This window comes from Epinephelus fuscoguttatus, linkage group LG11 (assembly GCF_011397635.1).
Source record: "Epinephelus fuscoguttatus linkage group LG11, E.fuscoguttatus.final_Chr_v1".
NCBI lineage: Eukaryota > Metazoa > Chordata > Actinopteri > Perciformes > Serranidae > Epinephelus > Epinephelus fuscoguttatus.
This window is the reverse complement of record NC_064762.1, coordinates 896,939-922,988: the sequence shown is the minus strand read 5'-3', so window position 1 is coordinate 922,988 and position 26,050 is coordinate 896,939. Positions and strand designations below refer to the sequence as shown.

General features: G+C 46.9%; 1 protein-coding gene across 2 annotated transcripts; it reads left to right on the top strand.

Moving 5' to 3' along the window:
- Nucleotides 1-26,022, top strand: ppp4r4 (protein phosphatase 4, regulatory subunit 4). Of its 2 annotated transcripts, none has more exons than XM_049590935.1 (25): nucleotides 1-1,478; nucleotides 6,330-6,403; nucleotides 8,304-8,406; nucleotides 8,550-8,697; nucleotides 10,226-10,299; nucleotides 10,732-10,838; nucleotides 11,641-11,748; nucleotides 11,834-11,955; nucleotides 12,048-12,173; nucleotides 12,923-13,062; nucleotides 13,179-13,298; nucleotides 13,588-13,665; nucleotides 16,097-16,180; nucleotides 16,347-16,520; nucleotides 16,612-16,717; nucleotides 16,965-17,112; nucleotides 17,209-17,353; nucleotides 18,363-18,401; nucleotides 18,500-18,571; nucleotides 18,656-18,713; nucleotides 18,955-19,032; nucleotides 19,443-19,533; nucleotides 21,933-21,994; nucleotides 22,140-22,704; nucleotides 25,678-26,022. In XM_049590935.1, the coding sequence occupies exons 1-25, from the start codon at nucleotides 1,368-1,370 to the stop codon at nucleotides 25,721-25,723; spliced, it is 2,979 nt and encodes a 992-aa protein (XP_049446892.1). In that variant the 5' UTR covers nucleotides 1-1,367; the 3' UTR covers nucleotides 25,724-26,022. The 2 variants fall into 2 exon arrangements, with proteins under 2 accessions (XP_049446892.1, XP_049446891.1); XM_049590934.1 differs by having other exon boundaries at nucleotides 18,650-18,713.
- The last annotated feature ends 28 nt before the right edge of the window (nucleotides 26,023-26,050 follow it).

Here is a 26,050-nt window from a genome sequence, read left to right as displayed (position 1 = left end):
CCGGTTTAGCTGCTGCAGTGCAGGGCGTTAGCCTCCAGCTAGCCCGCCCTGCTGCCGATCACCCGGTTCTGGTCCGGTGTCAGTCCGGTTCCGGTCCGGTGAGCCGGGCTTTGGCTCCATCAGCAGCGGGTCGGTGTGATGTGAACCAGACTTCATTCACATCTGTGACAACTGAACAGATTCACACTCCGTCCAGACCAAGACCCGCTGCAGGAGGCCGGATCCACATCAGCTCTCAACTTGTGTCAGGTCCTCTCTGCTCGGTAACGGAGACGGTTCCGCCCTCCGTGTGGGAGCGACCGGACGGACCCGGGTTCAGAAACAGCGCCATTGGATTGAATGACTTCAGGCTGGTGCAGCGAGAGGAGGCCGAGACAGGATGCTCTGAAACATCTCATTTTCTGGAGCTGTTCCGTGTCGCAGGTTCACAGCTGAGCTCAGACGCATCATAGCGCTCAACATTTAACGCAGTCCGGCGTGACGCTCCAACCGGACAGGACCTGACGGTGAAACGGGTGTAGTCGGTCTGGATTTGACAGAAAGATCTGATTGAGTCGGTGCTGTGTGTGCGCCGAAGTGAAGAAGACACCGTGTGGATGTGTTAGAGGTGTGATGTTTGAGGGGTCCTGGATTCTGCCTCTTATTAAATAGAAAAGAAATTGTGTAATGCGAATTTTGAACCGAATCTGGCGTGACGTTTCCTCCGCACAGCACAGAGCAGGAGGAGCAGGAGGAGCAGGTGTGAACGCTCCAGGTTTTATATAAATGTGTGATGAACTGAAGATCCGCCGAAATGTAAACGTGTCTCAGAGATGGATGCTGGTGTTCGGTTTGAAGCCTCAGCAGCTCTCCGGCTTCACTGCGGAGGATCAAACCTTAAAACGCTCATTTTTTAAACGCAGTCTGGTGTGAGGTTTCCTCCGCGTGGGAGAGACAGCGGGTTTGGGCCGATTGAAGGGTTCATGTGACGGTCACTGACAGCGGCTGCTGCCGGATCTGCTCCCTGCTCTCGGGCTTCTCTCCTCAACACATGATTTTAGAAAAGTGCAGATTTGGCTCAAACAGTCGCAGCTGGGAGGACGCAGTGTGCGCCGAACAGAAGACTGGACGGTGTTGGTGTGTGAAGTGTTCACTGTGAGTCTCTGACACATCGGCACATCTGCAGATGAGCCCAGATTTTTTATATCTTTATAATTGTGAACGGAGTCTGGCGTGACGTTCAGCTGGAGCAGCCATCTCCTTGGAAACGGTTAGTGACAGTCCCCCTCCCCTCTCCCCTCCTCTCATCGGGGATGGTTGGTACTGAGATCCTCCGCCTGCTCTCCCACTAACGACCAGTGTGATACTGGGACACTTCCAGTGGGCAGATGTTCTCCAGCAGCAGGATGACTGTGAACCAGTCCAGCCTGCTGTACGGACCTCTGGAGGAGCTGCAGGAGCTCGCCTTCATCGAGAGGCCGATCCGCAGGAGCCTCAAGGTAACTCATCATTTAGTACTGCATCTGAGAGACGTGATGATGATGGTGATGATGATGATGATGATGATGATGTGACATGTTGTATGAGTCAGTGGGAGGAAGATCAGCAGCCTCCATGCAGGAAGCAGAGGGGAGACCCGCTATCTGCGCAGCATGACGCAGTTTCTGTCTGTCTGTGTCTCTGCAGACAGACAGACAGACAGACTGTAGTACAGCAGCGTTCAGCTGAGAGTCTCCTCTTCTTCTCTGTCTGCATCATGAACATCCGGTCATCATGTGATCAATGCAGTAAATCACTTTATTAACTCAAACTGATGATGATAAAAAAAATCAATTATTAATAATCAATAACCGGAAATTATTTAAGATGTTTAATTTCATCATCGTTAATCAGACCGTGGAATAAATGTGTAATAATATAATGCAGCTATGAGCAGAGAGAGAAATGTTTTATATCATATCTGTTTAATTATCATTAATTATCAGTGATCACTGAGTTATAACTGTTAATAAACACATTAATAAACATTAATAAACACCTACAGCTCCTTTATTTCAGTTCAATTTGATTTTATCTTTAAAACCCTAAATCACAAACTTTACAGCATACGTCCTCAGGTCCTCTGTCCTCAGGTCCTCTGTCCTCAGGTCCTCTGTCCTTGGAACAAAGGTGGGGGAAATGAACACAGGGCAGTATCGCGATATTTTGTGCAGCAGTATTGCATCGATACGCTGACAGCAAGTGTTAGTTTTTTTATTATATAAATTATTAAAGTATAAATCAAACTTTTGGTGTCCTACTGAAATAATTAAATCTATTTATTCTCCTGGTTCACCACAAACATCGTGCTGCAATCAAAATGAGTGAAGTGAGAAACTTTAGGGGACAGGATGTACAGCTGAGAAAAAGTATTGAATCACAATATATCGTGATGTACGTTATCGACATAGTCAAGTGTTGTGATGTACTTGGACCCCGACAGCTGAAAACTTCCCAAAATAAAAACTGTGATAAACATCAGGAGAAACTGAGGAGGCTCCTCCACCGCCGTTACAAACCTGTTGTTATAAATGATTCTAACGTTAATAAAAACGGTCCTAACATCAGTTTGAGCTCATGACTTCTTCTTTTTACTGACAGACTGATGACATCATCGGATGATGTCAAACCTATCCATCAAACAGTTCATCAGCCAATCAGCTGTCTGGGGAAAAAAAGATGATGATGTCATAAATTAATAACAATTGTGCCCGTGAAGAATCGTGTTCGACAAACAGTTCGAAGAGTCTCAGCTTAGTGAGAAATAAAAGATTCAGCAGGAAATCATCTCAGTGTGGATTTAAAACTCACTGACACTTAAAACAACAATTATTATTATAATTATAATAATAGATAATAGATATTTGGGTTTTAAGTATAAAGTGTGGTTGACTCTTGATGATGAGATGGACGAGACTTTGCATCAGTGTATTTATATATTTCTGTCGTATTTGGTTCAGATCAGCTGTTTGTCTGAATTCAATCAGAAACATTCAGGATGAAAACTGATCACAGACCTCCTCCTCATCATCCTCTTCATCCTCTTCATCCTTCATCCTCCTTCTTCGTCTTCTTCTCCTCCTCACCTGAAACTGTGGGGGTGGAGGGGCGGGGCTTCATGATGACGACATGTGGGGGCGGATCCTGGGGGGGGTCTTCTTTTGGGAGAAACCCCGACGTCATGACGACGCAGTCACACACCCCCATTGCCTCCTACACACACACACACACACACACACACACACACACACAGGCCTGTCTGCTGTGTGTGTGGTGCCATCGTGCTCCGAAACAACAGGGGGCAGCGTTTCACCTCCTCCTCCTCCTCCTCCTCCTCCTGTGGAGACAGAGGACATGTTTCATCATGTCTTCATTTATTACAAAGATTCAGTAATTCAAAGCAACAAATATGAAACTGTCTGCAGTCACTGACATCAAGACAAATATCCTCTGAGAAATCTGACGACTCATCTGTGAGGTTTTGTTTGATGATTATTTGTGAACACAGCTGTATTCGCTGTGTGTAAGTGCTTCATTCAACAAGCCAACGTTAGAAAACTTCGCTCACTGCAGTTCGACTGAACCATTTTAAAATAAACCACCACAGCAGGTTCAGTGAACGCGTCTGTCAGACAACAAACAGTTCTAACTCACCTGTGACAGATTATTATGATCCACAGGTACATGTCATCAGACAGAAATGGTCCTCACACACTCCCAAAGGTCCAGACGATCTAAACCTGCTGAAATATTTACTCATGACACATTATTACAGCCATCATTTTTAACGTTTGTATATCTCAACATGTAAATATATCGACTGCTCGCTGTCAAAATGGAGGCCAGCTCCTGACCTTTTTATTGACACCCTGCTTGAGCCAACAGGAACTTCTATTCATTCATCCATTCATCTTCTAACCGCTTCATCCTCTTGAGGGTCGCGGGGGGGCTGGAGCCTATCCCAGCTGACATCGGGTGAGAGGCAGGGTTCACCCTGGACAGGTCACCAGACTATCACAGGGCTGACACATAGAGACAGACAACCATTCACACTCACATTCACACCTACGGACAATTTAGAGTCACCAATTAACCTGCATGTCTTTGGACTGTGGGAGGAAGCTGGAGTACCCGGAGAGAACCCACGCTGACACGGGGAGAACATGCAAACTCCGCACAGAAGGGCTCCCACGCCTGGGATCGAACCGGCAACCCTCTTGCTGTGAGGCGAGAGTGCTAACCACCACACCACCGTGCCGCCCCAGGAACTTCCAATACCTCCAATATACTGAGAACTCTCAAGGACCTGTAGTCTCAAGGGCCATGAGGACTTTCCAGAACCTGTACAACTCCAGGACCCCAAGAATCCTCCAGGTCCTGAGCACCTCAAGAACCCTAGGGCAGGCAGGACAGGTTATTGCTGACCCCTCCCCCCCCAGACACAAACTCTTTGAATCTCTCCCCTCTAGCAGGAGGTTGCTGTCCAAAGGTTCATACCACAAAAAAAAATGCTGCTGACCTCATCACCAAGGCCCAGGACCCCCACTGACACTGACTCTCACACCTGTTCTATCATTTTAAGGTCAGGGGTCAAGGACGCAACCACTCTGGTCATACAAGTGACCAAAAATCTAAACACATTTTTATCAGTGACAGCGGTGCACCAGACATTGATGCACATCATGTGGAACCAAAGTTCACAAGTGCAAGTTCCGCCAAAAAACCATGGGCCAGCCATGAGCCGTTAGCAACGTGTGCTGACGTTAGCATAAGAAGCTGATTGGTGAGCGTGTCAAGCGGAGCTGAGCTGACATTCAAGCAGCCCTTAGAAGCAAAAGCAGAACTGAATTTTAAAAATGACTCACGCAGTCTGCATTTGCACCGACATATAACCAGGATGGAGCTAACTGTAACACTCCCAATGCACATTTTTTATTATTCTGTGTACAACCAATGATTCCAAAAAAAGTCTGGACACTATGTGAAATGTAAATACAAACAGAATGCAATGATTTGTAAATCCTTTTTGACCTTTATTCAACTGAATCCAGTCCAGAGACAAGATCCAATCCCTGAAAAAGACGTTGTCTGGATGGCAGCATATGTTGCTCCAAAACCTGTACGTACAGATGTGAAGTTGTAAGTTGTAGTTGTTGACCCAAAAGCAGCACCAGGGACAGGCGGAAATACTGAGCTTTAATAAACCACTTCAACAAATCCAGGGAGAGCAGTCTAGTAAAGCAACAGACAGAGTCAGTGTTCTGGTTCAGAGCTTCTCAGGGGAACTGAGTCCGTCCACAGCTCTTGGCGTGGAACGTTGAAGCAGCACACAGGTGAGGTGGGGGCAGCAGAGAGCAATGTCAGAAGAGCTAGAATTCCAAAACCAGGAGTACTCACAGGAGAACCAGTTTTACCAATGTGAAGCCAGCCGTGGTCAGGGAAGAGCTTGTCAGTGGCGATGAAGAGTGGAATCCATGGTGCACACACAAAGGCAACGTGTGTAGCCACACAGCAAAGCACTCCACAGCTCAGTAGATCACAGGTGACTGAACCAGTAAACTCTCTTTGGAGAGCATGATGGCGGTCTGTCCAGAAACCCGCAGGAAACAGGCGAACAAGGCCCAGGAAGGCAGAGGCAGAACTCTTGGTCGAGGACAGAGGTCAGAGGTCAGAGTGGTTTAACAGGGAGCAGATGAAGAAGGAGCGTCAGGGAAAGTTAGGGTGGGACGCAGTCCGGAAACAAATGCTGGAAAGTCTTGCATGGAGGCAAAGAACAATCTGGTAAGGAGCATCTTTATAGTGACAGGAAGTGATGATCCACAGGTGAGCAGTGTCAGCCTGATGAGGTGGGCGTGGTGGACTGGCAACAGGTGATAGGCTGGCAGGTAGGTGTGGTGGATAATCAGGGAGAGTGGAAAACTATTAAATGAGCTGAGAAGATGGCAAGTATGGCAGGTAAACAGTGCCCACTGTGACAGAAGTTAGTCATGATGCCATGGGCACTAACACATCTCCATCCCATCACAGATGCTGGCTTTGAACTTCAGGCTGGTAACAATCTGGATGATCCTGGAGGACTGGACGTCCATGATGGACTGGTCAGACCACTTTGTGTCGGTCCATCTCAGATGAGCTCGGGCCCAGAGAAGTGGGCGGAGCTGTATCTGGATGTTGTTGATGTCTGACTTTCACCTTGCACAGATTTAGAAGTACAAATGTTTGTGTGTGTAGTGAAACAGTCCCATTACATCAAAACACAATTATTATTTTTACAATAAAGTGTTAAATAACTACCTGTATGTTTGTTTCAGACGGCAGAGGAGATCGATCAGCTGACTGTGGACGAAGACCTGAATGACATCGAGAGAGCTGTCTACCTGCTCAGGTAAGAGCTGTCTACCTGCTCAGGTAAGAGCTGTCTACCTGCTCAGGTAAATGCTGTCTACCTGTTCAGGTGAGAGCTGTCTACCTGTTCAGGTGAGAGCTGTCTACCTGCTCAGGTAAATGCTGTCTACCTGCTCAGGTAAGAGCTGTCTACCCTCGAGTACTGAGTTAAGTGTTTTTGACTGACAGTTTTAGAACATGCTAACACATAGCGTGTCGTAAGTCACAGGTATGTCGCTCACTGAAAAGCAAAGTGACCTGCAGCTGATCATGCGTGGAGTTTAAACCATATCAGTGTAAAACTTTCCTTAAACGTCAGTGGGTTTGTTTCTCGTTTGTGTTTCTGTGGTTGTTTTTTTTAGCTTCCTGTTTGACATCATCTCATGTTAAAACTAGCCTCAAAAGAACCCAATAAAAATAACCCAGAGTCTGTATTGGTGGAGAGACTTCAGGTGGAGGAGCAGCTCTACCCTCCTTCTGTCTGACCCAGTAAACTCTGAAGCTAATTAAACTCTGAAGGTAATCATCCTGCAGTCCGATCCCAGCGGCTCTGAACTAGTTCACTGAACTCATTCGCTGTCTGGACTGAAACACTGAAACCAGCCAGAGAACCAGGACTGAACCTCCAGAACCCCAAAGTCATGATTTGTGGAGAGAACTCAGGACATCACCTGAGGAAGCTATGAGTTTGATGTAGGAAGAAAAATGTCTGCATGTCAGGGGTTCAGATCCAAATTCAGGTGACTCTGGTTGTGGAGTCCCTCAGGGCTCAATTCTAGATCCTTGTTTTTCTTTTTTAGTCATTAGTTACTCACTAAAAATATCCTCCCCAGACCCTGTGTCCTCATATGAGAACATTGCATTTTGGGTTTACTGCACCTTATACATCATTCTGCTGAACTTTGACCTGTTGTACTCGTTCGTGGACACTTTTTTTGTGCCATGTTGTGGTAGTAAGACCACACTTCACTAATCCATGTAAAAACAAGATGGCAGCCATCTCTGCCAGGACAGTTTGCAGCTGAAAGTGGACAAGGTAGAAAACCTGATTAGATTTTATGGTTGAAACTTGTTTATTAATGATTAATAATGTTTGTAGTTTGATATGGCAACAATTTTGACCATTTTAGCAACAGTAGCTTAGTAGTTAAGACACTGTTAATTAGGAAGTTCTCTTTTGTAGACACTGGGAATTTTTCACCAGCTCACTGAAGGACATTGGGACTTTATTATCGTCTCCTTTGAGGACGTTAGGGCTTCATTGTTGTCCCGTTTGAGGATGTTAGGACTTTATTTATTTATGTATTTATTATGGTTGAGGATTTGTAGTTTTTTATACTTATCAAGTGCTACAAATCTCAAATAGCTAGGAAAAATTGAAAATGCATACCAGACAAAAGTTCAGGTCTCAGGAGGATATATCTTTTCTCTGGTCTGCCCACTGGGGGACCCCCTGAGAACAACACAACTTCTCTGGATTTCTTTGTGTTTGCATTTTCACCATTAATAAAAATGCTGAGGTGACATGAGCCGGACATCCAAGAATCTTACGTTTTGCCTTGACAAGTAAAAATCTGGTTGTATTTCCACTGTCCCATTTTGCTCAGTAAAGCCTGGACTTCACTGTCAGTCCATTTGTCCATGTTTTAAAAAATGACGGTGCTGTATTGGCTCATGTGTTCGACCATCACCATACACTTCCGTCACTCAGTGTTTCTCTTGTGTTGGGAAAGTAACTACTCTGAAAAAGGAGCTAAAAAAGCCCCTCAGAGTGGTGTTCTGAGAACTAAGATCGTTGGTCATTCTTGCAATGACAACACAGTAAAAAAAAGGGGGGTTCGTAAAACTTTGAAAAGGCTCCTTCAGCCTGAAAACGCCGAATGTTCTTCTGTTGTTGACAGTGTGGGTCAGGAGGTGCAGAGAGCCAGCGTCATCAGTAACCTGCCGAGCCTCGTCCGTCAGAATCCAGCGGAGACGTTTCGTCGGGTCGTCCCGAAGGTCCGGGTATGTACACAGTCCGACTTTCTGTCAGTGCTGTCAGTACTACACTGTGTGGAGGCTGGCAGCAGATGGACAGTCACTGTTGGGGAGGACAGGTTGGGTGTCCAAGTGTCACTGAGGTCACCTGTCCTGTCCACCTGATTCAGGAGGTCCTGAACGGAGCCGGGGCAGAAATCCAGCTGGCAGCAGCAGCATCCTTCTTAACCATCCTGCAGGACGACATCATCCTGATCCACACCCACACCTTCTCCATCCTGAAGACTGTCCTGCTTCACCTGAACCATCGAGACACAGGTAACACCACCTGAACCACAGACACACAGGTAACACCACCTGAGCCACAGACACACAGGTAACACCACCTGAACCACAGACACACAGATAACACCACCTGAACCACAGACACACAGGTAACAACAGACACACAGGTAACACCACCTGAACCACAGACACACAGGTAACAACAGACACACAGGTAACACCACCTGAACCACAGACACACAGGTAACACCACCTGAGCCACAGACACACAGGTAACACCACCTGAACCACAGACACACAGATAACACCACCTGAACCACAGACACACAGGTAACAACAGACACACAGGTAACACCACCTGAACCACAGACACACAGGTAACACCACCTGAACCACAGACACACAGGTAACAACAGACACACAGGTAACAACAGACACACAGGTAACACCACCTGAACCACAGACACACAGGTAACACCACCTGAACCACAGACACAAGGTAACACCACCTGAACCACAGACACACAGGTAACAACAGACACACAGGTAACAACAGACACACAGGTAACCACAGACACACAGGTAACACCACCTGAACCACAGACACAAGGTAACACCACCTGAGCCACAGACACACAGGCAACACCACCTGAACCACAGACACACAGGTAACACCACCTGAACCACAGACACACAGGTAACAACAGACACACAGGTAACACCACCTGAACCACAGACACACAGGTAACAACAGACACACAGGCAACACCACCTGAACCACAGACACACAGGTAACACCACCTGAACCACAGACACACAGGTAACAACAGACACACAGGTAACAGCACCTGAGCCACAGACACACAGGTAACCACAGACACACAGGTAACACCACCTGAACCACAGACACAAGGTAACACCACCTGAGCCACAGACACAAGGTAACACCACCTGAACCACAGACACAAGGTAACACCACCTGAGCCACAGACACACAGGTAACACCACCTGAACCACAGACACAAGGTAACACCACCTGAGCCACAGACACAAGGTAACACCACCTGAACCACAGACACAAGGTAACACCACCTGAGCCACAGACACACAGGTAACACCACCTGAACCACAGACACACAGGTAACACCACCTGAACCACAGACACAAGGTAACACCACCTGAGCCACAGACACAAGGTAACACCACCTGAACCACAGACACACAGGTAACACCACCTGAGCCACAGACACAAGGTAACACCACCTGAACCACAGACACAAGGTAACACCACCTGAGCCACAGACACAAGGTAACACCACCTGAGCCACAGACACAAGGTAACACCACCTGAACCACAGACACACAGGTAACACCACCTGAGCCACAGACACAAGGTAACACCACCTGAGCCACAGACACAAGGTAACACCACCTGAACCACAGACACACAGGTAACACCACCTGAACCACAGACACAAGGTAACACCACCTGAACCACAGACACAAGGTAACACCACCTGAGCCACAGACACTTGATGTGGACGTTGTGTTTGTTTGACAGTGGTGAGCAACGCCTGGTTGGAGACTTTGCTGTCGGCCATCAACGCTCTACCCAAAGAGACAATCAAACAGGAGGTACAGTGATCAGGGTTATTGATCAACACTATCAATTACTGATCAGTATTAGAACAGTTTAAAGTTCTACATTATAACATCAAAAATGTTACCTCCATACCTGTCCTTCTACCTGTCTCTTTCTGTACCTGTCTCTCTCTCTGTCTCTCCTTCTCTGTACTCATCTCTCTCTTGACCTGTCCTTCTACCTGTCTCTCCACCCTTTTCATATTAACCTGTTTACCTGCATTCTTCTTCCACATCCTGAACCCTCATCCTTTTCTTCTCTAGCTGTCTGTCTCTTTCTGTACCTGTCTGTCTCTCCAGGTGTGGAAGCCTCTGCTCAGTCTACCTGTCTCTGTCTGTCTCTGTTCAGGGCTCCAGGTGTTTAACTCCCAGCTGTCTCTTCCTGTACCTGTCTGTCTGTCTGTCTGTCTGTCTGTGTCTCTGCAGGTGCTGAACCCTCTCCTCTATCAGTCTCAGCTGTCTCACTCTCTTCAGGCTCGTCTGGCCAGCTGTCGCATTTTAGGGAAAGTCGCCTCCAAGTTCGACTCTCACATGTGAGCTGCAACACAGCATGTACACACTGTCGTGCTGCTAACCTACAATCCTATATATTAGTATCATTAGTCTGCATGTCTGTATATGGAGCTCAGGTGTGTTGTTGTACAGAAGCTCCACCATGAAGCGAGATCAGTGTGTTTGTGAGGTGTGTCGACTCGAAAGAGTTTTCAGAAGCTCCTTTCACACTGCCTTTCCAAGGCAGGAATTTCATGTCATTGTGCCGCCTCGCCATTCCGTATAAAAGGTACAGCCGTGGAATAGGGGGCAGAGTTGTCTCGCCTTTAAGCCGGCATTGGATATAGAAAAAGCGCTGAAATAAACGGGTCAGGACAGAGTCATGACGACATGTTCTACATGTGACCCACAATGCTAGATTTACATAGATTTCAGTAATACCTAGATACAGAACGCCAAGATGACGCCTATTCATTCCAGTGGAGCGGCTCGCCTGGCACATATATGTCAAAAAAAGTTGCTAGCTTCCTTCTGCTGATCCCGCCTGTGAGTTCCCGCTGCATAACACATTGTCAAAAGTCACACCATGCTGTCCATGATCCCGTCCTGCCAGCTGACCTGCAACCATAGCCGTAGTGTCGGTGCTGTTACTACCTCTGCTTCCAGCTTAAAGGTGAGACATCTCTGCCCCCCCACTCCATGACCGTACCTGTTATACAAAACAGCGTGGCAGAAAAACTGCATGATATTCCCGCCATGAAGAGGAGGTGTAAAGGGGCATCTGCTGGCTTCATGGTACACCTCTCAGGTCTGATATTAACAGGTGTGTTTCCTGTGTATCAGAGTGAAAAAGGAGCTGCTGCCGTTGGCTCGGTCTTTATGTCAGGACGTAGAGTTTGAGGTTCGAGCTTGTATGTGCCGTCAACTGGAGAGCATCGCCAGAGCGACTGGGTAAAAACTTCACCGCACACTAAATGAAACCATACACAAACAAAACATCTTGCTGTGGTGAGACAGCATGTCTCCTGTCCTTCAGGGTGGAAGACACCAGGACGGAGCTGCTTCCTGAACTAGTGGAGCTCGCCGGAGACGAGGAGAGCAGCGTCCGCCTTGCTGCTTTCGACACCATCATCAATCTAATGGAGATGATCGACAGTGGTGAGTCATCAGACAGAGCTGTGGTGAATAAAAAGGTTCTTTGATCAACTCAAACAGAAGCACCTGAAGCAGCTTTGTGTCTTCTCTCTCAGATGACAGACTCCATGTCGTGGTTCCCCTGGTGATGTCAGTGTGTGAGGTGTCTTCATCGCAGGTGGACGATGCCCTTGTGGCGTCTTTGTCGTTTCAGTTTGGGAAGCTCTGCAGCGGACTGACAGGTGAGACTCAGCACTGATGTCAAACAGTAGAGACAGTAGAGACAAATTCTACTGAAACTAAAGCAGAACAAGGTCAGATTAGGGCGGGACGCTGGGACATGATGAGACTACTCCTGCAGTAAGATACGCCCTGAGGTATCTTATAGGGGGTTCTGCAGGAGTTTTGGGTACAAGAGCCCTTATTATGAGACATTCAGAGTGAGAGTCAGTGCTTCTCAGAGTCAAGGAAGGATCCTTAAATGGCTGAATTTCAAGGAGGCTATGTCATCAAATCCCGCTGAAAGACTGTTCTAATGTCAAGGATCCTTTGAATTCTGCCAAAAAACGAGTTTTTCCCTTACAGCATTTTCAAGGATCCATGTGTGAATCCTCAGCAGACATAAAGTACCCACAATTTTTTGGGCACGCTTTGCCAGAATTGAAGGCGGGGCCTCTGCACTGATGCACACCTGGGCACTTGCTAGCCCTTTCCAATGTGTGCTCACCGAATGCCATGAAGGAGTCTTGCCGAGCCTCTGTAGGACCCAACTTGAAGGGACCCGTCCTACCCAGGAAGCACCCTTGAGCTTGAGAAGCACTGCGTGTCTGCACTCTCAGCAGGATATCAAACAAGTTCTTAGACTCCACCCATTCAGTTTGTGATTTCCATGAACAGAATCTGAAGGTGCAGTCGAGGTGTGGAGTGTTGGTGTGGTGACCTCAGGACTGACAAGTCATTGTGTCTGTGATGAGGCGTTGTTCTGTTTCAGGCTCTCTGTCCGATGAGCAGAAGGGGCGGTTGCTGCAGAGGTTTAAGGTGCTGTGTGTCGCCGGTCTGCAGACTGAAGGAAACCAGACTGATGGCAACGAGTCGACGCTGATCCGCTGCAACTGCTGCTACAACCTGCCGGTACAGTCAGGAACACACACACACACACACACACACACACACACTCACAGCAGAGCTTCAGAGTTCAGTTCAATCTTCAGTCCTCCAGATGGCTGATGTCACTTCCTGCTCTCCAGGCCATGGTGGTGTTTGCTGACTCAGCTCACTTCCTGTCAGAGCTCTACCCGTCTTTCTCCAGTCTTTGCTGTGACCAAGAGGTCAGCGTTCGACGAAGTGCTGCAGCCAGTTTCCACCAGGTCAGTTAACATCCTGATGGTTTATCTACTTACTGGTCGACGAGCAGCTGTTGAGTTATGTGTTGGATGGAAACACAGACATGATTCTCAGGTCCTGCTTCTCACTGGGAAAATAAAATGTTTGAAAGAATGTTAAAAAGCAGAAAAAGCACTGACGTTGATCCATTGTTGAATTTTGACTGTAAATTTTCAGACCTGCAGAATAGAATAACAGCTCTCTGCATCAGTTTATAGTTTATGGGTTGAAAGCCAGTCTTGTCACATAATTTGCCCCACCCCTTCCTGTCAGGTGGTGAAGCTGCTTGGTTCAAATGTCCAGCTGATCCACAAAGAGCTCCTCGCTCTGCTGCAGGACGACGCTCTGGAGGTGAGTCCACACTCAGTCCATGTTCCAGTGTGAACGTTGTTTACAAATGTTCTCTTGTGGTTCTCTGGGTCACGTTTTTTGCCTCCGCATCAGTGATAGCCATGTCTGTAGGTTTTATGTTTTCAGGCTCTCAGTTCATCTGTCCGTCCCATTCTTGTGAATGCAGTATCTCAAGGATGCTTTGACATAATTTTTCAAATTTGGCACAAACATCCACTTGGACTCAACGATGTACTGATTAGTTTTTGGTGGTCAACGTTCACTGTGAGCTTGTCTATCATATTCTTGTGAATGCAATGTCTCCAGAACACCCTGAGGGATTTTTTTCAAATTTGGCACAAACGTTTTCTTGGACTCAACAATGAACCAATTAGAATTTGATGTTCAAAGGTCAAGGTCACTGTGACCTTGTCTCTGTCTCATCCCTGTTCATGTGTTATCTCAAGGAGGCCTTCAGGGATTTTCCCTAAATTTGGCACAAACATCCACCTGGACTCAAGAATGAACTGATTAGAATGTGGTAGATGGTTAAGGTTCTTTTTTACCTTACAAAATATGTTTTTGGCCATAAAAACAGGATGTCTAACAGGATGAAATAATGAAGGTCAAAGATCAGCTTGACTGTGACATCATCATGTTTTAACGTCATATCTCAGGAACAGAAGGGGAGACATTTGGTCAGATACTGAATTGGTGACTCTAATCTTGACACTGTGCTGATTGTATAGATCTTCTGTGTGTGAAGCATCCATGTTTTCACTGACATGGATGGAGACTGTCAGAGACACTGGACTGGTGGGTGGAGTCATACAACCACAGTGTGGACTGGTGGGCGGAGTCATACAACCACAGAGCGGGCTGGTGGGCGGAGTCATACAACCACAGGGTGGACTGGTGGGCGGAGTCATACAACCCACAGGGTGGACTGGTGGGCGGAGTCATACAACCACAGGGTGGACTGGTGGGCGGAGTCATACATCCACAGGGTGGATTGGTGGGCGGAGTCATACAACCCATGGGGTGGACTGGTGGGCGGGGTCATACAACCACAGAGCGGGCTGGTGGGTGGAGTCATACAACCACAGGGCGGACTGGTGGGCGGAGTCATACAACCACAGGGTGGACTGGTGGGAGGAGTCATACAACCACAGAGTGGACTGGTGGGTGGAGTCATACAACCACAGGGTGGACTGGTGGGCGGAGTCATACAACCCACAGGGTGGACTGGTGGGCGGAGTCATACAACCACAGGGTGGACTGGTGGGCGGAGTCATACAACCACAGAGCGGGCTGGTGGGCGGAGTCATACATCCACAGGGTGGATTGGTGGGCGGAGTCATACAACCCATGGGGTGGACTGGTGGGCGGGGTCATACAACCACAGGGTGGACTGGTGGGCGGAGTCATACAACCACAGGGTGGACTGGTGGGCGGAGTCATACAACCCACAGGGTGGACTGGTGGGCGGAGTCATACAACCACAGGGTGGACTGGTGGGCGGAGTCATACAACCACAGAGCGGGCTGGTGGGCGGAGTCATACATCCACAGGGTGGATTGGTGGGCGGAGTCATACAACCCATGGGGTGGACTGGTGGGCGGAGTCATACAACCACAGAGTGGACTGGTGGGTGGAGTCATACAACCACAGTGTGCACTGGTGGGCGGAGTCATACAACCACAGGGTGGGCTGGTGGGCGGAGTCATACAACCACAGAGTGGACTGGTGGGTGGAGTCATACAACCACAGAGTGGACTGGTGGGTGGAGTCATACAACCACAGGGCGGACTGGTGGGCGGAGTCATACAACCACAGGGTGGACTGGTGGGTGGAGTCATACAACCACAGAGTGGACTGGTGGGTGGAGTCATACAACCACAGTGTGCACTGGTGGGCGGAGTCATACAACCACAGGGTGGGCTGGTGGGCGGAGTCATACAACCACAGAGTGGACTGGTGGGTGGAGTCATACAACCACAGAGTGGACTGGTGGGTGGAGTCATACAACCACAGGGTGGACTGGTGGGCGGAGTCATACAACCACAGGGTGGACTGGTGGGCGGAGTCATACAACCACAGGGTGGACTGGTGGGAGGAGTCATTCAACCACAGGGTGGACTGGTGGGCTGAGTCATACAACCAGGGGGCGGGATTCTAGTTGTTTTTGGAAAGATTTGTAGGATTTGTAGACAGGTTGTCTTTCTGTCCGTCTTAGGCTGCACGTATTATCTTGCAGACTTGAAGGAATACTCTGATATTTCGTTTGCTCACCTGAGTCAGACGCATAAATCAACACCACACAATGTACCAAACATTCTGCAGTCCAGACCAAGCGCACACACACTTCTTATGAACATCCAGCTTGTTTTTATTTCAGATATTCATTTTGTTTGTCTTAGTTTGACATACTGAAGCTTTTCTTGTTGTTGAGGTGTTGGACGCTCTCATGAATCACCTGGAAGAAACTCTGGAAGTGGTTTTATCCAGAGGAGAGAACCTGGCTATGGACAACAAGGTGAGAAGCAAACCTCCAACATTTCAAACTAGCTCAGAGTTTAACCCTGGTTAATTGTACCTCCTTTAGTTCCTCTGACATGTGGTACCTTTCTGATACTTTGTTGCCTCTCCTGGTTTTCTCATGTCTTCTTGTTCCTATACGTTCTCCTGTGGTTCCTCATCAGTTCCCGGAGCTGCTGTCAGCTCTGCTGATAGCAGAGCAGAAGGTTGGATGCTCTCTGCGTTGGCGGCTGCATGAGAAGCTGCTGCAGCGTTACAGCTGTCTGGCCAGACTACTGCCTGGAGAACTGTTGCACCAGAGCTTCTCCCCTCGCATCTTCACCATCCTCACCACCAATGTGAGCACTACAAGACACGATACAACTCGACAAGATGTGTCCAAAGCAGGTGAACAGAGCGTGACTTCCTTTTCGGTTCTTGTTGTTGCAGAAGGTGTTGCCAGTTCAGAAGGAGGCGGCTCGGACATTCTGCACATTCCTGCGTTACAACCGCAAACAGGAACAGCGACAGGAGATGATGGAGCGACTGATCCAAGGTCAGAATACTGTGGTCCTCCAGTCTCAGGTGCTCTGTGTGTGATGTCACGTACAAGCAGGTGACTTCAATTACGTCAGGTTGATGTATTTTGAAAGGCTAAAGCTCCTGTGTGAGCCGGGGGACTCTAACAGTCAGTGTGTGCGATGCAGGGGACTTTGGATCTGTCATCAGTTTGAAAAACTGTGTGATCGCAGCAGAACCTTCTAATAGCTGTCAAAATGCTGACTGTTTGTCTTGTATTTCAGATCTGGCACAGGGGAGGAGCTACTGGAACCGTCTCAGGTTCCTTGATGTTTGTGAAATGGCCACTGAGATCTTCTCCAGAAAATACTTTAACAAACACTTCCTGATCCCGGCACTGGATCTGGTCCATGACCCCGTCGCCAACGTCAGGTAGCTCTGTCAACGTTCTGTCCAGTGAGGGAGGTAAAATCTAACTCTCTGACATCACATATAACACACCTGTCTACCTGTTCACCTGTCTGTAAGGTACAAGCTGTGCCAGTTGTTGCCCAGGTTACGTTCGTCGCTTCGCCTGCCGGCTGACAAACAACTACTGCAGCAGCTCGACTTCTGCGTCCAGAAACTCCTCTGCAGAGAGAAAGACAAGGACGTGGTGGCCACCATCCGCAAGGTAACATCTTAACTAACATCAGTCCAGACCCCCTGTCAATGAATGAATGAATGAATGAATGAATGGATGAATCAATCAATCAGTCAATTTTTTTGGCACATTAAATCAAAAGATGCATTTTCAGTGAAATGTAATCCTGTCAGTTCCTTTAGTTCATGGATATAAAGTTAGGTGGTCTTGGGCAGGGTCCTCATTTAGGATCCTTGTGTCCTGAAGGTAGAAGCTCTTCCTGAGCCTCTCAGTGCTGCGTGGTGTAAGTGGATCGTCCTCCTCAACCTCAGCAGGGAGAGAAGGCTGTTATCCAGGTGATTGGGATCTTCAGTGATCCTCCTGGCCTCAGTCTTTCAACGCCTGGTATAAACATCTTTATGCAGTGAAGAGCAGCACCTATGATGTGTTCAGCTGACCGATCTACTCTTTGCAGGGCCTTGCGGTCCTGTTCAGACTAGGTAGTGATGACGTCCCCGTCAGGACACTCATGAAGTAGAGTAGAAATTCGTTAGTATTTGAGGGGATACTCTGAATGTCCTCAGAGGTCTGACATAAAACAGTCTCCGACTGAAGCTCTCCACCCTTTCCACTAAGGACCTTCAGGAGTAGGTCATTGTCCTGACACTAGGTCAGGTCCTCTTTTCATTGTTATCTGTGATCAGGTCCACCACAGCTGTTTTATTAGCAAACTTAATGATGGTGTTGGAGTCTGAAGTGGCTACACAGTCATGTGTGTTCAGGGAGAACAGCAGGGGACTCAAAACTCAGCCCTGAGGTGCTCCTGTGTTAAGGATGAGGCTCCACCCGCTCTCACCACCTGGGGTCTGCCTGTCAGGAAGCACAGTGAGGTGTTTAATCAGGCTCCTTGAGCTTTGTGGCCAGCCTGGAGGAAACTATGGAAGGTCTAAGAGATTCATCTAGTCTACAGAGACCAGTACAGACCCTCTGTCAAATGACTCTGTGACTGAGGGACAATATTAACCTATGATGGATTAACTGTGTTCATTGAATTTTTCAGACAGTGTTGGAACTAGACAAACTGGACCTGGCAGAGCCTGTAAGCACCTTTATTTTTTACTCAGTGTGGAATGAATAAATCACAGCTGAGTGTTTGGTTTCACTCTGACCTTCATTTGCTCTGTTGTGTCTTCTCAGTTTCACAAGCGGCAGGAAAGGGATCTGCTGGACCAGAAGAAGGAGAAGGAGGAGACTCTGCTGCTGGAGATGGTGAGTCTGATGCTGACAGCTCGTCTTCAGTCTGACTCACTGTCTGTGTTGTTTTAATGACGTCTCCTCTGTGGTCAGGAACAGCTGGAGCGCCAGCAGAGTGAAGGCAAACTGAACTCTGAGAAACACACAGAGAGGAAACGTGAGCAAAACATTTTCATTTTTTCATTTTCATTTTTTTTTCATTTTATTTTTGTATGAAATTATTTGCAGAGTGAGGAGTGTATGCTGACTGATTTTTAATCTGGAATATGACAGTCTGTTGAACAGATGTGAAGGCAAAGGAAAAACTGTGTATCATTTTTGCTGACTCGAAACTAGTTTATTAATCATAATGTGTCTCTGCTTTGTAGTCCACAATGAAAACTGTCTTTCTTTGACAGGAAGAGACAGTAAGACCAGTCTATCTGCAACCAAATCCATGTCCGTGTCCTCGTCTGGAGCAACTTTGTCCTCCTCCGGTAAGACAAAAATATGAACGACAATGAGCTGCGGTTGCTTTTGAAGGTGTGGCCACTAAGATGTTTTGCCAGTGAACTTTGAAAACAGTGCTCATGTCTTCTGTTGGAGGCCTTTTATACCTCTCTACCTACTCAGGTACTCTGTCCTCTACCTTTTCAGGAATTGGTAGAGGCCACAAAAAGAGTTAAGAGATAGTGAATATTGGCCTGTCATTCATGCTGAAAACTAGCAGACAAAAACATCAATCAAAGTGGGTTTAGTTTGGTATAGTCTGGGGACGCGTCACATCATTACCTGTATATTGCCGGGGGTTCAGTACCTGACAGCAGTAAGCATCCCATCTCAAAACACAGATGAATCATCTTTGCAATACAAACCGTGGTGATAATGATGGTTCTTCTTCTTACAGGTAAAGAGATGAGAAAGGCTAAACTGTCACGGAGTCGATCTCTCAGCAGTCAGCCGTCATCGTCCAAAGCTGCCAACTCAGAACGACCTCTGTAAGAACCGCTGACCTTCCTGAAGTTTAAACTGTCACTTAACATCAGCTTCAGGTTTGAGTATCTCAGGTTCAGAAGCAAGTGAAAAATTATATAAGAATGATAGGTGCACTCTCACCTCACAGCGAGAGGGTTGCCGGTTCGATCCCTGGTGTGGGAGCCCTTCTGTGTGGAGTTTGCATGTTCTCCCCGTGTCAGCGTGGGTTTCCTCCAGGTGCTCCAGCTTCCTCCCACAGTCCAAAGACATGCAGGTTAACTGGTGACTCTAAATTGTCTGTAGGTGTGAATGTGAGTGTGAATGGTTGTCTGTCTCTATGTGTCAGCCCTGTGATAGTCTGGCGAGCTGTCCAGGGTGAACCCTGCCTCTTGCCCAGTGTCAGCTGGGATAGGCTCCAGCCCCCCCGCGACCCTCAAGAGGATGAAGCGGTTAGAAGATGAATGAATGAATGAATGAATGAATGAATGAATGAATGAATGATAGGTGCATTGTAGAGCGCGGCTTGTATTTTGTGAAAACTTTTTTTTTGTTGATTTCAGATCTTTAAGACGTTTTGCTCTTCATCTGTCCTGCCTCGATCTTCTTGGCCCAGCTGGTTTGTGTCAATTCTTTTTGACTTGGACCTTAGCCCAGGTCCTTGTAACAAACTTACGATGAGCATTGTGAGGGAGTTTGATCAAAGTCTAAAGGCTTTTATCAACAAGAGCCTAATTCTGGTGGATGTCATCTGCGATAGGCACTAGCTGCCATTTTGGGGTGTGAACAACACAAAGGCAACGTGGCCCATCTGAAAAAAGCTCTAACCTCATGAGGACAAGCTGGGAGCAGGAAGGATGTTACAGCTTCCAAATGGCCCAAATACCTTTCACTTGTTCTCTACTGACCTCTAGTGGTTGAGGATGTCCCCTTCCTGCAGACTGTGGTCAGTACGCTCTTTTGGTTGTGGTCACAGGTGCAGCTTTGAACATGTTGCTTGGAGTTAACGCTGTGGCAGGCAAAAATCTGGGAAAGGCAATTTGAAAATACAACCTCTGGCAGCTGTCCACCCTCTGCTCTAAGAGCACCACAGGCATATGCACCCGCTCCGTACAGTAACCCAATGTTTCCCATACACAGATGTTTCAATTTTATTTCATTGAAGATCTACGTACAGCCTCTGTGCTCAACCTTTTCATGCCCCACTCTTTGTTTATCAGATCACAAATGAGACAAGAAATTCAGCCACTGCAAACCCCCCAGCACAGGGTGTCACAGCAGGCTGGTGATAACAGTAGGGCCAGGTCTGACCTGTGTAACAGCAGCAACAAAAAGTTTGCTGATCCAACAAGAAATCGGAGCTGTCCGGACCCACAGAGCTGGGGTTTGCGCCGGCAGGATTCAAGTTGCTGTGGCCGCCGATTGAGGGTCCGTCTCCATATCATCCACCTGCTTTCCTTCCGGTGAGGTGGACACATTATTGGTGATTGTCAAATTGCTTCATTGGTAGGACAGGTCCTTCCAAGTTGGGTCCTGCAGAGGCTAGACAAAATTCCTTTCTGGCATTTGGTGAACACACATTGGAACAGGCTAGCAAGTGCCCAGGTGTGTGTCATTAAAAGAGGCCCCGCCTTCAATTCAAGCAAATCGTACGCAGAGAATTGTGGGTACTTCATGTCCGCTGAGGATACATACTTGCATCCTTTAAAATTTGTAAAGGGAAGGACTCCTTCCTCGGTAGAATTCAAAAGATCTTTGACATTGGAACAGTCCTTCGGCAAGATTCAGTGATGTAGCCTCCTTAAAATTCAGTCGTTTAAGGATCCTTCCTTAATTTTGAGAAACACCATGTAATTCGAGACTGTAGCTAATGGTAGCTACACACATGTGAACTTGAAGCCACAGCCGTGAGCCTCCTTCTCTTGTTAGCAGAAGGCTAAACTATTAGCACTTTGCTGATATTGACACGTTTTGTTTTGTTTACTGTCAGATTCTCTTTCTGAGCAGTCCATCTTCGTTTTCTGGGTTGCTCTGCAGTGTAGGCAGTTGTTGTCGATGCTGGAATAGCAACTCTTTCTGCAGGATTCTCCACTATTGAACAGACTTTCACCATCTGAAGGGATGTGCATGCACATCTGCATTTGTAGAACAGCCAATAGAGACACCCTCTCTCTGAAATGACCTGTAATTGGTGAAAGTGTCCATCATGGTCTAGATTTTCTACAGTCTGAAAACAGAGCCAAGAGGAGGTGCAGAAGTCTGCTCTTCTCTCCGTCGACTTGAATTACTATATGCTCAAAGTTAATCATGGGATTTTTTGTGAAGCCATATTTAGCCTATATTTACTGTGGAGGTCTTCTTGGTATTTGTCATCTGGGATGTTAAAGCAAGTATGTTCTTAATGTTTTTTGACCCTGCGTTTCAGGAAAGTGAAAGAGCTGAGCGGTATTTCTGGATCCGGAAAGTCCTCCATGTTAACAAGCAAAGGTACCACCTCCTTCATACACCTGCATGTTTAACACACCAACTCTGTCTTCAGTCAGGTGGCAATTTTCAGGACTGCAGGACCGTGACAGTCAGAGAGGACAGTCCATGTGTTCGTCCTTATTCATACATCATTTGTCTTTTTCAGATGACTCCATGAGGACTGCACACTTCTCCATGGCGACCCAGTCCACCTCCTCCATGCCGGTCCTGATCCGCAGCAACACCACCAGCCTTCTGGAGAGGGCCAGTACTCTGGACCACAGAAGCAGCACTATGGACCACAGGACCAGCACCCTAGATCAGAGAGATCACAGGACCAGTACACTGGACCACAGAGCCAGTAACATGGACCACAGAAACAATATGATGGAGCAGAGAACCGGGACAATGGACCATAGAACCAGTAACTTGGACCATAGAACCACTAGTATTGACCAGAGAGACCACAGAACCAGTATTATGGACCAGAGAGACCATAGAACCAGCACCCTGGACCAGAGAGACCATAGGACCAGTACCCTGGACCAGAGAGACCATAGGACCAGTACCTTGGACCAGAGAGACCATAGAACCAGTACCTTGGACCAGAGAGATCATAGAACCAGTACCTTGGACCAGAGAGACCATAGGACCAGTTCCATGGACCAGCGCAGTAAAACGATGGACCGGGGGTGCGGGGTGAAGGACAGCCAGTCCAGAAAGCTGTCGATGTGAGTTCCTGCTAAAATGTTCAGCTGTAGAACCCAACAACCTCATGACTCCTCATGGTTTTTATAGTTTGTAACTCAGAGGCCCCTAAGACCAGGTCCAGAAGTGGCCCTCATACAAAATTCTCTTTGAGCTTTTTGAACCAGTCACAGCGGTCTTCATGATTCATCGTTTGTGTGGTTCCTCATTTGAGACTCTCTCTCCCCAAATTCTCCAACCACAGTCATTTAAGGAGTGGTCAACTTTTATTTAATCTCTAACCCTAACTTTTGATCTATGCCCGACCTCAGCCCTGGTCCAACCCCTTAAGGCCCTGTGACTGTTTATCTCCATCAGATTTCAGCCCATCTTAAATATTCTTTCCTCACTGAAGCCCTGTTTTTTTTAAAACACCGATTTAAACTCTGGATGATCTTAAGTAAGCCCTATTATTTTTCAGTTCAGTCCTTAGTCAGGTTTAAACCCAGGTTTTTTTAATAGATCAGCTCTACCTTTTACGCAGTTTTAGCCACAGATTAGCTTGAATTAGTCCTGCTTTAATCCTGATGTAGCCCTGTTTCTAGTTGAAAAATGGATTAGGTTTCTTTTAGCCCCCTCTCTGCCCTACGTTTACACTGAGCGCTAGATTTGCATTGTTTAATTTAGTTTTGATTCTGTTTTAACCTTGTTGTGGTTTAATGCTACTGTTACAATTAGTGCCCAACTGAAACTGATACCGAAACAGATTGTAGAGGGGATAAAGTCTTTTCTAAGTGCACTTTGCACCAATTTTCCACTGATACGACTAAGGTACTCAGAAAGCTACCTGAAGAAATAGCTTATTGAATAAAATCACAAATTATCTCAGCAACTGACTCTGGGCTTTTAACCATTCTTGTTCGTATCGATCTGAGCCCAGCCTTCAGTACTATTTCCCATAACAACCCTCTCGAGAGACTAGCTACCATTTGTATCACTGGCACTGTTCTTGCCTGATTTAAATCATATCTCTCTGGTTGCACTCACTCTATTTAATTTAAAACATTCAGTTCCGACTGGACTAACAGGTACTAGTGATGTTCCTCAGGGCTCAATCATAGGTCCCCTATTATTTATTGTACCTCTTACCCCTATCTTGAGAAAATGTGGTGTTCAGTTCCACTGCTACGCTGATGAGCCCCAGCTCTATCCACCAAGCCTACTTCCACTCGTCCACCCAGTTCTCTTTCTTGCTGCTTATTGGATATTAAATCTTGGCTTTCATAAAACTTCCTCAAACTTCTCCTTGTAGGTACTGAACTGCATAATTTCTCTCTGGCCATTGATAACTCCATGGAATATTTAAGGTTATTACACATTGTAGACTAGCTCTAGAGATGAAGAGATGACAGAATTTGTTAGATCCCTGGCTCATCTGCTTGCAGTTATTTGCAGACAGCTACATCACCATTTGTGGAGACATAATCCCACACCTTACTGTGTGTTACCTGATCATATATTTTATGTATAAAATGAATCACCAAACTATCCAGTAACCACAGCTGTAAATAAATGCAGTGCAGTAAAAGGTAAAATATGTCCTGAGATGTAGTGGAAGACAAAGTATAAAGTAGCAGAAAATGGAAACACTCAAGTAAAGTACAAGTAACGATACACTGTACAGTACAGTACTCCAGTGAACGAGTTACTTTGTACTGCTGCTCTTTATTAAACCATCAATCTAGCTCTGAGACTGATGCTACAGCTTTGTTCCTGTCCTGAAGCTTTATTTCAGTGGACTCAGAAACCCGTTATTTTAGCGTATTAAAACACGCCATCTGGCAGCATGTTGCTGTTAGTGTAAAACATGAATGGTTATGAACAGTAACTTGTGGGTCACTGCTGTCGAGTTCAGAGATGAACAGTGGCACTTTAATACGGAGACCGTGTTTTGCTTTGAACGTTCAAACTTCTAAATTTTAATGGCTAAAACAAAAGAGGCGTGACATGTAACACAACAGCGTAAGCCTCTAGTGTGACATTTAACATACATGTCAGCAGCTCTTTATAAACAATAACAATCATTTAGCGTCCCTGTTATATGGTGGCTGATCTTGTCCTATGCTCGGAGGGTAAGGAGCTCCTGGACCTCATTGTTTTCACTGTTTGTGGACATTTTCTGTTCTGTTCTTTCTTCTTCTTTGAGTTAGCTGCTAACTGCTAACAGCTGCTGTTCTACTTTCACTATGTTCACTTCTTTGAACTGTTGCTGCTTTTCAAACCTCCCACGGTGGGTTGCACACATAACACATCATCACACCCGTGCTGCTCACGACCCCGTCCTCCCGACACTCCCAGTTATAGTGACGCTGTTTCAGCACTGTTACCTCAACTCTGTTCCCCATTCCACAATCGGACCTTTTACAGAGAAAGGCGAGGCAGCATAAAGGAGCTAAAGCTTGCAGATTTTACCCCACTAGTTATGTCAAGAAGGTGCTAGAGACCGACTTCCAGGAACCAGAGTATAAACAAATGGTATCAGTGTTTGTTGCTGGAAAACGACCAACCTTCCCTCTTCTTCATAGTTCCACCTGCAGCACCAACAACATTCTGTTCATTCATCCCTCTTCCTCTTCACCATGGTTACAGATAAAAATGGAAGAGAAAGGATGTGCAAGAATACAATGTCGTTGGTGCTGCAGGTGGGAAAGTCTGTACTCCCACTGGCCAAAGTCACGGTCATGAGGGAGCACGTCGTGGAAGGTAGAATAACATATGAACATGCTCGTCTCTGACAGGACGCTGTGAGGTGTCCCTGACATAGTGTCAATTATCATCCACTGTGAAACACTGCGCAGGATAAAATTATTAATTGTTGTTCTCTATCTCAGCCGACACCCTCGGACGGTTGGGTGGGGCCAGGTTCAGGCCGCTATCCTGTAGCCTGAACTAGTCATAACTCCACCTTCACCCGCATGATTCAAATGATTTATGTGCTTTTCTTTTTAATTCCACAGAAACAGGAAGTCGAACTCTTTCAGCGTCCAGTCGGGACGAGACTGAAGATGATGATGTCATCATACCTCCACCAGGCTGTCAGCCAGTCAGCAGTCAGGTTTCATGGGTTAATGGATGAATAAAGGCTTCAGAACATTACCCAGAATGCAACGGGACATCATCTCTTCCTTACAGTCACTAACGGAGACAGTAGAGTCTGACTTCTATTTGTATCTACTGAGCTGCTTTTATTTTCTGAGCACTGTGTATTCTGATGATCTCATCCTGTCACCTGATTGGTTCAGTAAACTCCACACATACTAACTATTGGTGTGTTCTTATTGGTTAGTGGTTCACCTGCTGACGTGTGATTGGTTTGGATTATTGTGATGT